Source organism: Somniosus microcephalus, unplaced genomic scaffold (genome assembly GCF_052327205.1).
Source record: "Somniosus microcephalus isolate GS21.2 unplaced genomic scaffold, FLI_Smic_1.0 unresolved_chr2, whole genome shotgun sequence".
Lineage (NCBI taxonomy): Eukaryota > Metazoa > Chordata > Chondrichthyes > Squaliformes > Somniosidae > Somniosus > Somniosus microcephalus.
The window spans coordinates 67231171-67243414 of record NW_028225180.1 but is presented as its reverse complement, the minus strand read 5'-3'; the positions used below and the strand labels follow the sequence as shown (position 1 = coordinate 67243414).

Sequence of the window (12244 nt, the reverse complement as noted above, 5' to 3'; positions counted from 1 at the left end):
TTCACGGATGATACAAAAATTGGTAGGGTGGTAAATAGCGAGGAGGGTAGCCTCAGTCTGCAGGACGATATAGATGGGTTGGTCAGATGGGCGGAACAGTGGCAAATGGAATTTAACCCGGAAAAGTGCGAGGTGATGCACTTTGGGGGGACTAACAAGGCAAAGGAATACACAATGAATGGAAAGACCCTAGGCAAGACGGAGGGTCAGAGGGATCTGGGTGTGCAAGTACACAGATCCCTGAAGGCGGCGGAACAGGTGGATAAGGTGGTAAAAAAGGCATATGGGATACTTGCCTTCATTAGCCGAGGCATTGAATATAAGAGCAAGGAGGTTATGATGGAGCTGTATAAAACACTGGTTAGGCCACAGCTGGAATATTGTGTGCAGTTCTGGTCGCCACACTACAGGAAGGATGTGATCGCGTTAGAGAGGGTGCAGAGGAGGTTCACCAGGATGTTACCAGGGCTGGAGCGCTTCAGCTATGAAGAGAGACTGGGCAGGTTGGGTTTGTTTTCCTTGGAGCTGAGGAGGCTGAGGGGGGACATGATTGAGGTGTACAAAATTATGAGGGGCATAGATAGGATGGATGCTGAGGAGCTTTTTCCCTTAGTAGAGGGGTCAATAACTAGGGGGCATAGATTCAAGGTAAAGGGCGGGAGGTTTAGAGGGGATTTGAGAAAGAACTTTTTCACCCAGAGGGTGGTTGGAGTCTGGAACTCACTGCCTGAAAGGGTTGTGGAGGCAGAAACCCTCACAACATTTAAGAAGCATTTGGATGTGCACTTGAAATGCCATAGCATACAAGGCTACGGGCCAAATGCTGGAATATGGGATTAGATTAGACAGGGCTTGATGGCCGGCGCGGACACGATGGGCCGAAGGGCCTCTATCCGTGCTGTATTACTCTATGACTCTATGACTCTAAGAGAACGACAGAAAAGTGAAGACAGAGAAAGGGGTAGAAAAATCTTCAGCTAAAATAGTAAGGAGGTGAAATACAGAGGAAGGCTGAAGGCATTTGTACCTTTTACTCCCACAACACAGTTTTAAGACCCCTTTATCATTCTTTAGCTCTATCTGTAATATATGGAATTTCTATCATCTGTGCACACTTCCTGTCTGTAAAACCTTAATTCCTGTTGTCACGTTTAGTCATAATTTCAAGCCAAATTTTCCTGCTACGATGTAACAGTAGTCGCGCTTTCCTAGACGACCTGCCTGTACTCTAGAGGAACCCCATAGTGGTTCCACCAAACACTGCTTCTCAAATTACCGTAGGCTTTGCAGTTAACTCTAAATAATTACAATTAAAGTATTATATAAAAATGAGGACAGAATTCTAAAATGAGAAGTGAAGTGCATGACTGCGCCCTGCTCCAATTATTCCCCAGCCACTAAAGACAGTTTACCTGAAGACCACACTTGGCTTCGATAATCACTGTGCCACTCATATCTAAAAATTATTTCAAATATTACTCGTCAGGAAGACTTGAAGTAATGAATGCAGTCGTTCTGCCATTGGCATATCAGGTGCACTGAGTTCTCCCTCCAGTATTTTCATACAGTAACGATGCATACACGGCAGTTTACCTCTACAGTGAACTGAACAGTGAAAAGTATTCCTCTCAGATGTATCACATAAACTATGACACAGGCGGAATAGTGTGTGAAAACAATAAATGTATGATTTATTTGTAATATTGATCCCTGCTTTTGTCACCTCCAGACTCAGCGGGGTGAAATTGGCCAGTTTCTCGAAGCAGGGTTACAGCGAGCCGTGAGCCACTTTTACAACGCAATCGATTTTCTTCTCCATTAACGTCAATGGACATATATATATATTAATTTCATGGAATATATACTATTAATAGGTATGGCTAGCCAGCGTGAAAATTGAATTAATCTGTATGGGGTATTAAAGATTATGGAGACAAGAATGATCTAGTTGATTTTTTTCAGGTCACTAACATGCTACAGAAAGGAACGCCTCTGGATGTTGTCTATACGGACTTCCAGAAGGTAGTTGATCCGGTATTGAACAAGAGATATTAGTAAAAATGAAATCGTGTGGAATTGGAGGGAATCTTGTGAAATGGGTTGTAAGTTGATTGTGCGATAGGAGACAGAGAGTTTGGATAAATTACAAATAGTCTGATTGTCTGGATGTGACAAATTCTGTTCCCCATGGCTCTATTCTGTGTCCTCATCTTTTCACCATATTTGTCAATGGTTTGGGTGAAAGATTAGATGTTTGTATATTACAAGTCTGCAGTTAGTTGGCAGACACATTAGTTAGTGTAGATGGGAGCAGCTATTTACAAAACGAGATAAAATAGTTTAAGTGAATAGGAGAAACTGTGGCAAAATGATCTCAATCTGGAAAAGTGTCAGACCATCACTCCGGATCCAGAAAAATGATTCGGAGGATGCTCTGTATCGTGAGATACTACGAACAATGGAGAATCAAAGATGTATTCGGTATCCGTGCACATAAATCATTGAAAGCTAATAGACAGATACCAAACGTAATCAAATGATTGATGGAATGTTGGCTCCAATGTCAAGGGGGCTGGAAGTCAAAGCGGAGAAAGTTATCCTCCAGTTGTGGAGACCCTTGGTGAGGCCCCCATCTAGAGTATCGATTCAGTTATGGACATTGCACCTCAGGAAAGATTTGTTGGCCTTTGAGGAGTACAGAACATATTCACCAGCATAAATGTGTGTTCACTTGAGTATAGAGCATTGAAGGAGATCTGATAGAAGCGTGCAAAATGATATCATCATTCGGTAGGTTGGATGCTAAGAAACTATGTCCTGCAAAAGAAGGATCGATAATTTTAAAATTAGCGCTAGATCATTCAGGAGCGAAATCGGGACGCACGTCTTCCCACGAAGGATTATGGGAATCTGGAATACCCGCCCTCCCCTCCCCCAACCATTTCCACCACCACTGAAGTGTTAAATAAAGGGAGCAGGCGAGTTTGCAATTATAATGAGTGATGTCATCGAGTTTTTTTAATGCATAATACATTCGATTTGGTAGATGCAGATTTGACAGTGTAGTTACAGGAAATTTATATGCTGTTGTATAGAAATCCAGAACAATGGGGCTGAATACAGAATTTAGAGCTAGGCCGCTTAGTAGTAAAATCATGAAAAAACCTTTTCACCCACAGTGTTGTGGAAATCTAGAAATTTGTCTCTCCAAAATTGTAAATGTTGAGACAAGTGAAATTTTCAATATTGAGATTGTTTGTTTTTGGTAAATGTGTCAAGGAAATTAAGAAACAGATGAGCCATGATATAATTGAATGACAGAACTGGTTAGAGGGGCTGCTTTACCTACTCCTGTGTTTAATCCTATGTTTCTTTTAGTCACTTATTCGATGATTTCACTGTTCTACGGCTGTATAATTCTATGAATCTTTAGTGCTGCAGCTGGATAATGCACTGATTCTACCGTAGTCCAGTTCTCTGATTCTATGGAGCAGATTTTCAGCGTGCTGCCTGAACATCAAACTGGCATTGCAGATTGCCCGCCAATTATGCAAACTACCTGCTTGTCAATCACATTGATTTCTGCTTCTAAGTTGCTACAGTTCTCAGTTCTCTGAACTGTGTGTCTCTGAATATTTATTTCTATGGTTACACTATTCTCTGAATCAGAGGTTCCAAAGTTCTAAGATTCTATGATTCTATGATTCGCTCATTCTATGATTATCTGTTTATTTGACTCTCTGGTTCTGTAACTCCACCATCCTACAGTCCCGTGATTTTCTATTTCTCCGGTGCTATCTTTCGATGATAATCCCAGAAATTCGGGTCAGGGGCTTCCCGCACGCCGGCAGTTCAGCTCTGGGCTCCCGTGGAATTCTGCTCCGGGCCCTGGCCCAGTTGCCGGCGCGCTGTGCTTGCGTGTCCCAGGGGCGTAGTTAGTGCGATGCGTCCCCTGGGATCACGTGAGCCATGGGCAGCCAATCGGAGAAGGGAAAAGCCCATTCATAAGATTGACAGGAAGACCTGTCTAAACTTATGAATACTCCAGCCCCAAAATAATAGTAAACCTTCAAATAAACTTAAAAAAATCATCACACTTTTTAAATAAACTATAAATTACATTAAATAACTATTTTAAACAATAATTTAAATTTTTGAAAAAAATAATTTTATAAAAAAACGGGTCTAAAAAAGACTTACCTTGCTTTAAAGTATTAAAAAATAATAAACCTGTGGAAAAAATGTTTTAATTTTAATTAATTACCTTTTAAAATGCAGGCCTTATGGTTTCCCGCGCATGCGCAGTGCATCCAAGAAACCGGCTCTTTCACCGGGTCCACGCGTGAGTACCCCATGCATACTCACGTGTTGGGACCCGAATTTCTGGGCCAATATGATTAATTGTAACATAAGTACTTCGTCATGAAGGCATCATCCTGCTGAATTTATGCTGCATGCTGCCTGTGGCTGAATGAGGTTCTATATTGGGGTGCTCAAAACGGCACACATTTTCTGTCTGAGGCCTGTACAAATTTACTTTCTAATGCATGTACTGTATGTTCTCTTGGTTTTTAAATCCGCTGCTATTTGACTCGTGCGCAAATTTTGAGATTAAGCTCCCTATGATCAATTCCAAATCTTTGATATACACCAAGAACTAAAATGGACGCACTGCTGACTCCCGGAGTATACCACTTCCAACCCGTTTCCAATACAAGCATCCCCATTAGGCCCCGATTTTAAAAGGGCTGTCGCGAATGCTGCGTGCTAGATCCAAGGCAATTGCCACGCCTGATGAAGTTATTGGGGCACAACTATTGAATGTTAAGTAGGCCCCGCCTGCCTTTAGTGGGAGCACCGTCGATGGCATAATTCGCCTTCATGACAATGAAGGCATCCAGCAAGCTGGAGCTTGGAGCTAAATTTTTAAATTTGAACCTTTCCCCTGCACTATTCTCGCTGGTTAGAGTCCCTACTCATTTTCCTTTCTGTTAACAGATGTATAGCAATCCTGCTGTCGTTTGTCATAGAATTTTCCTGAGTTTTGTAACAAGCTTTTTTGAGGCGTTTTATCAAATGCCTTGGTAAAATTCATTCAGATTACATCCACAGCATTAACAAGTAACTCCAATCCCACACCACTTCGCTGGTTCTTAATGCCGTCAAGACAACTAAAGTTGGGAATAAATGCGTCCTTGCCAACGTCACCAATGTCGCGAGAGTAAAAGAACAAATGATGTACTCACCAGTTGATGAACGAGCTCTTGCCGGCCGAATGGTTCCCCATCAACATCACCGTGATCTTCTTCCTTGGAGCCAAGAGGCCATGTCCCAGCCGGCTGGCAATGCCCTCCAGGCCTGTCAAAAGCAAAGAGTCTCTCATCATCTCATTCCAAACAGCAAAGTTGTGGGCTATGTGTGCGTGAAAGTGACACAAAGGAGGCATATTAACTTTGGGCAACGGTGTAAAATGGGACATATCGAATCAGTCGCCCATTTTATACCACGCCCAATTTTCCTTTCCATTGAATACAATGGAAGGCCAATTCGATATTGCCCATTCCATATTCTCGCCAGAAGCTAAAGTGCACCCAGAAAATGACACTGGGATGGGGAATGTAGCTAAATTAAAGGGAAAAAGTAAGGGGCTGCTCAATATACATGAGACATTGATTGTCATAAAATTCAAAGAGGGTTCACTTTAAATTTGTATGATGGCATAACAGGGGCGATGGAGAACTGGCCGCTCATTATACACGCCGCCCGATTCTCCCCACCACTGACTTCCACAGAAAGGAGAATCCAGCATGTTGTATAATGCGCATCTAATTCGGCATCACACATTGTACAGCGTCGCATGAAATTACCGTTTTTATCTAAAGCACCGAAAGTTGGTCAGTGAGACCACAGTTGGACTGGTCTATCGTTATCTGGTTTATCTCTCTATCCCTTCTTGCACAAAGGCTGCCCTTCAGCCCCCACACTGTAAATCTCACTCCCGTTCCCTGAATCTGTAATTCTCACACCCATTCCCTCAATCTGTATTTCTCACTCCCATTCACTCACTCTGCAAATATCACTCCCCATTCCCTCACACTGTAAACCTCACTCACATTCCCTCAATCTGTGATTCTCACTCACATTCGATCAATCTGTAATTCTCAATCCCATTCCCTCAATCTGTATTTCTCACTCCCATTCACTCACTCTGCAAATATCACTCCCCATTCCCTCACACTGTAAACCTCACTCACATTCCCTCAATCTGTGATTCTCACTCACATTCGATCAATCTTTAAATCTTATTCCCATTCCCTCACTCTTATATCAATCAAAATTGCTCACTATATAAATCTCACTCCCAATCCCTCACTCTCTAAATCTCACTCCCTTCCCCTCACTCAATAATTATCAGTATTATTCCCTCATTCTGTAAATCTCACTCCTATTCCCTCACTTTAAATCTCACTCCCTTTCCCTCGGTCTTTAAATCTTGCTCCCATTCCCTCACTGTAAATTTGGCTCCCATTTCTGCACTCTGTGAACCTAACTCCAATTCCCTCACTCCCATTCCCGCCCTCTGTAAATCTTACTCCCATTCCCTCACTTTGTAAAGCTCATTCCCATTCCCTCATTCTGTAAATCTCACTCCCTTTCTGTCACAATGTGAATCTCATTCCCATTCCCTCACTCTCGGAACAGCCCTGTTCCTGGGACTAGGGACAGGGTCACTGGCAAGGCTTGGAAGCTAAGCAAAGCCAGGCCTGGTTAGTACCTGGAGGGGTGTCCATCAGGGTAAGACCAGGTGCAGAAGGTCACGGAAGGAGCCACGAGGGGGGGCGGTTGGTGAGAAGGTCACGGAAGGAGCCACGGGAGGAGCGGCTGGTGAGCAGGCCCGGGCGGTGGGCTGAAGATTGTCGGACAGGAGCAATGGTGGAAATGGAATGGCGGCGCGCACCGACGCAGCGGCTTTGCTTCTCCCAGTCATGTGAGCTTGCAAGATCACATTTCGTTGTTCATGTACGTGTGCAATGACAATAAAGTTGAATTATAAATCTCACTCCCATTCCCTCAATGGCAAATATTTACAGATCGCATGGAATAACTACAGAACTTGTTCACCCTGTTTGACATAAAAATAAAACAAAGAAGGTGACTCAACCGTGGCTAACAAGGGAAATTATGGATAGCATAAGATCCAAGCAGAGGACATATAAATTGGCCAGAAAGACCAGCAAACCTGAGGATTGGGAACAGTTTAGGATTACAGCAAAGAAGGACAAAGGGATTACTTAACAAGGGGGAAATAGAGTATGAGAGGAAGTTAGCCGGGAACATAAAAACTGACTCTAAAAGCTTCTATAGATATGTGAAGAGAAAAAGATTGGTGAAGTCCCTTTGCAGTCAGAATCAGGGGAATGTATAATGGTGAACAAAGAAATGGCAGCCAATTAAATACATACTTTGGTTCTGACTTCACAAGGAGGACACAAATAACCTCCCAGAGTTGTCGAGGAACATAGGGTCTAATGAGAAGGAAGGAACTGAATGAAATCAGTATTGTTAGGGAAACTGATGGGATTGAAGGCTGATAAATCCCCAGGGCCTGATAATCTACATCCTATGGTACTTAAGGAAGTGGCCCTAGAAATAGGAGATGCATTGCTGGTCATCTTCCAAACTGCAATAGAATCTGGAACAGTTCCCATGGATTGGAGGGTAGCTAATGTAACCCCACTATTCAAAAAAGGTGATATCGGTAGTGGGGAAATTGCTAGAGTCCATTATAAAAGTTGTAATAGCAGAGCACTTGGAAAACTGTGACAGAATCGGACAAAGTGAAGATGGATTTACAAAAGTTAAATCGTGCTTGAATAATCTACTGGAATTTTTTGAGGATGTAACTGGTAGATTAGATAAGGGAGAACCAGTGGATGTGGATTATTTGGACTTTCAGAAGGATTTCAATAAGGTCCTGCATAAGAGATTAGCGTGTAAAGTTAAAGCACATGGGATTGGGTGTAAGGTATTGACTTGGATAGAGAACTGGTTGGCAGACAGGAAGCTAAGAGTTGGAATAAATGGGTCTTTTTCCGAGTGGCAGGCAGTGACAAGTCGGGTACCGCAGGGATCGGTGCTAGGACCCCAGCTATTCACAATACATATTCATGATCTAGACGAGGGAACTAGATGGAGTATCTCCAAGTTTGCAGACGACACAAAGCTGGGTGTGTGTGTGTGCTGTGAGGAGGATGCCGAGATACTCCAGTATGATTTGGGCAGTATAATGTGGATAAATGCGAGGTTATCCACTTTGGTGGCAAAAACAGGAAGGCAGATTATTATCTGAACGGCAATAGATTGGGAGAAGAGGAAGTGCAACGAAAACTGGGTATCCTTGTGCTCCAGTCGCTGAAGGTAAGCATGCAGGTGCAGCAGGCGGCTAAGAAGGCAAAAGGTATGTTGGCCTTCATAGCGAGAGGATTCGAATACAGGAACAAGGATGTCTTGCTGCAGTTGTACAGGGCCTTGGTGAGACTACACCTTGAGTATTGTGTGCGGTTTTGGTCGCCTTATCTGAGGAAGGATGTTCTTGCCATGGAGGGAGTGCGGTGAAGATTCTCCAGACTGATACCTGGGATGGCAGGAATAAAGTTTGAGGAGAGATTGGGTCGATTGGGCTTATATTCGCTGGAGTTTAGAAAAATGAGAGGGGATCTCATTGAAACTTATAAAATTCTAACAGGGCTAGACAGACTAGATGCAGGAAGGATGTTGCCAATGGCGGGGGAGTCCAGAACCAGGGGTCACAGGGTAAGGGGTAAACCATTTAGGACAGGGATGAGGAGGAATTTATTCACCCAGAGAGTGTTGAGCCTGTGGAATTCTCTGCCACAAAAGGCAGTTGAGACCAATACATTAAATATATTCACGAAGGAGTTAGATATATTTCTTAAGGCTAAAGGGATCAACGGATATGGGGAGAAAGCATGGACAGGGTACTGAATTTAGATAATCTGCCATGATCTCATTAAATGGTGGAGCAGGCTCGAGGGGTCGAATGGCCTACTCCTGCTCCTATCTTCTATGCTTCTATGTATCTATGTTGCTCGCTCTCTAAATCTCACACCCAACCCCTCACTCTCTAAATCTCACTCCCATTCCCTCTCTCTCCAAATCTCACTCCCATTCCCTCTCTCTATAAATCTCACTCCCATTCCATCACTCTGTAAATCTCACTCCCATTCCCACACTCTGTAAATCTCACTCCCATTCCCTCACCCTGTAAATCTCACTCCCATTCCCTCACTCTGTAAATCTCACTCCCATCCCCTCACTCTGTAAATCTCACTCCCGTTCCCTAACTCTGTAAATCTCAGTCCCATTCCCTCACTCTGTAAATCTCACTCCCGTTCCCTAACTCTGTAAATCTCAGACCCATTCCCTCACTCTGTAAATCTCACTCCCATTCCCTCACTCTGCAAATCTCACTCCCATTCCCTCACTCTGTAAATGTCACTCCCATTCCCTCGCTCTGTAAATCTCACTCCCATTCCCTCACTCTGTAAATCTCACTCCCAGTCCCTCACTCTGTAAATCTCACTCCCATTCCCTCACTCTGTAAATCTCACTCCCGTTCCCATCTCTGTAAATCTCAGTCCCATTCCCTCACTCTGTAAATCTCACTCCCATTCCCTCACTCTGTAAATCTCACTCCCATTCCCTCACTCTGTAAATGTCACTCCCATTCCCTCACTCTGTAAATCTCACTCCCATTCCCTCACTGTGTAAATCTCACTCCCATTCCCTCACTCTGTAAATCTCAGTCCCATTCCCTCACTCTGTAAATCTCACTCCCATTCCCTCACTTTTTAAATCTCACTCCCATTCCCTCACTCTGTAATATTCACTCACATTTGCTCTCTCATTAAATCTCACTCCCATTCACTTACTCTGCAAATATCACTCCCCATTCCCTCACACTGTAATCCTCACTCACATTCCCTCAATCTGTGATTCTCACTCACATTCAATCAATCTGTAATTCTCAATCCCATTCCCTCAATCTGTATTTCTCACTGCCATTCACTCACCCTGCAAATATCACTCCCCATTCCCTCACACTGTAAACCTCACTCACATTCCCTCAATCTGTGATTCTCACTCACATTCGATCAATCTTTAAATCTTATTCCCATTCCCTCACTGTTATATCAATCAAAATTGCTCATTATATAAATCTCACTCCCAATCCCTCACTCTCTAAATCTCACTCCCTTCCCCTCACTCAATAATTGTCAGTATTATTCCCTCATTCTGTAAATCTCACTCCTATTCCCTCACTGTAAATCTCACTCCCTTTCCCTCGGTCTGTAAATCTTACTCCCATTCCCTCACTGTAAATTTGGTTCCCATTTCTGCACTCTGTAAACCTAACTCCAATTCCCTCACTCCCATTCCCGCCCTCTTTAAATCTTACTCCCATTCCCTCACTTTGTAAAGCTCATTCCCATTCCCTCATTCTGTAAATCTCACTCCCTTTCCGTCACAATGTGAATCTCATTCCCATTCCCTCACTCTATAAATCTCACTCCCACTCCCTCATTGTGTAAATCTCATTCCCATTCCCTCAATGGCAAATATTTACAGATCGCATGGAATAACTACAGAACTTCTTCACCCTGTTTGACATAAAAATAAAACAAAGAAGGTGACTCAACCGTGGCTAAGAAGGGAAATTATGGATAGCATAAGATCCAAGCAGAGGACATATAAATTGGCCAGAAGGACCAGCAAACCTGAGGATTGGGAACAGTTTAGGATTCAGCAAAGAAGGACAAAAGGATTATTTAAGAAGGGGGAAATAGAGTATGAGAGGAAGTTTGCCGGGAACATAAAAACTGACTCTAAAATCTTCTATAGATATGTGAAGAGAAAAAGATTGGTGAAGTCAAGCGTAGGTCCCTTTGCAGTCAGAATCAGGGGAATTTATAATGGTGAACAAAGAAATGGCAGCCAATTAAATACATACTTTGGTTCTGACTTCACAAAGGAGGACACAAATAACCTCCCAGAGTTGTCGAGGAAGATAGGGTCTAATGAGAAGGAAGGAACTGAATGAAATCAGTATTTATAGGGAAATGGTGTTAGGGAAACTGATGGGATTGAAGGCTGATAAATCCCCAGGTCCTGATAATCTACATCCTATGGTACTTAAGGAAGTGGCCCTAGAAATAGGAGATGCATTGCTGGTCATCTTCCAAACTTCGATTGAATCTGGAACAGTTCCCATGGATTGGAGGGTAGCTAATGTAACCCCACTATTCAAAAAAGGTGATATCGGTAGTGGGGAAATTGCTAGAGTCCATTATAAAAGTTGTAATAGCAGGGCACTTGGAAAACTGTGACAGAATCGGACAAAGTGAAGATGGATTTACAAAAGTTAAATCGTGCTTGAATAATCTACTGGAATTTTTTGAGGATGTAACTGGTAGATTAGATAAGGGAGAACCAGTGGATGTGGACTATTTGGACTTTCAGAAGGATTTCAATAAGGTCCTGCATAAGAGATTAGCGTGTAAAGTTAAAGCACATGGGATTGGGTGTAAGGTATTGACTTGGATAGAGAACTGGTTGGCAGACAGGAAGCTAAGAGTTGGAATAAATGGGTCTTTTTCCGAGTGGCAGGCAGTGACAAGTCGGGTATCGTAGGGATCGGTGCTAGGACCCCAGCTATTCACAATACATATTCATGATCTAGACGAGGGAACTAGATGGAGTATCTCCAAGTTTGCAGACGACACAAAGCTGGGTGGGTGTGTGTGCTGTGAGGAGGATGCCGAGATACTCCAGTATGATTTGGGCAGTATAATGTGGATAAATGCGAGGTTATCCACTTTGGTGGCAAAAACAGGAAGGCAGATTATTATCTGAACGGCAATAGATTGGGAGAAGAGGAAGTGCAACGAAAACTGGGTATCCTTGTGCTCCAGTCGCTGAAGGTAAGCATGCAGGTGCAGCAGGCGGCTAAGAAGGCAAAAGGTATGTTGGCCTTCATAGCGAGAGGATTCGAATACAGGAACAAGGATGTCTTGCTGCAGTTGTACAGGGCCTTGGTGAGACTACACCTTGAGTATTGTGTGCAGTTTTGGTCGCCTTATCTGAGGAAGGATTGTGGTGATTATTCCTTGATTAGTAAAAGTATTGTGATTCGTTGTTTGTTAACTGCCTTGGGATATGTGTT

The 12244-nt window shown here is 43.2% G+C and overlaps 1 protein-coding gene across 1 annotated transcript in view; it reads right to left on the bottom strand.

Annotated features, from left to right (window-relative positions):
- LOC147092778 (uncharacterized) overlaps nt 1-12244 on the bottom strand; it is a 50302-nt gene that overhangs the window by 25760 nt on the left and 12298 nt on the right. The window contains exon 2 of the mRNA XM_085976025.1: nt 5247-5358. Coding sequence (XP_085832151.1) covers nt 5247-5358 — 112 coding nt within the window. The remainder of the gene's footprint in view (nt 1-5246; nt 5359-12244) is intronic.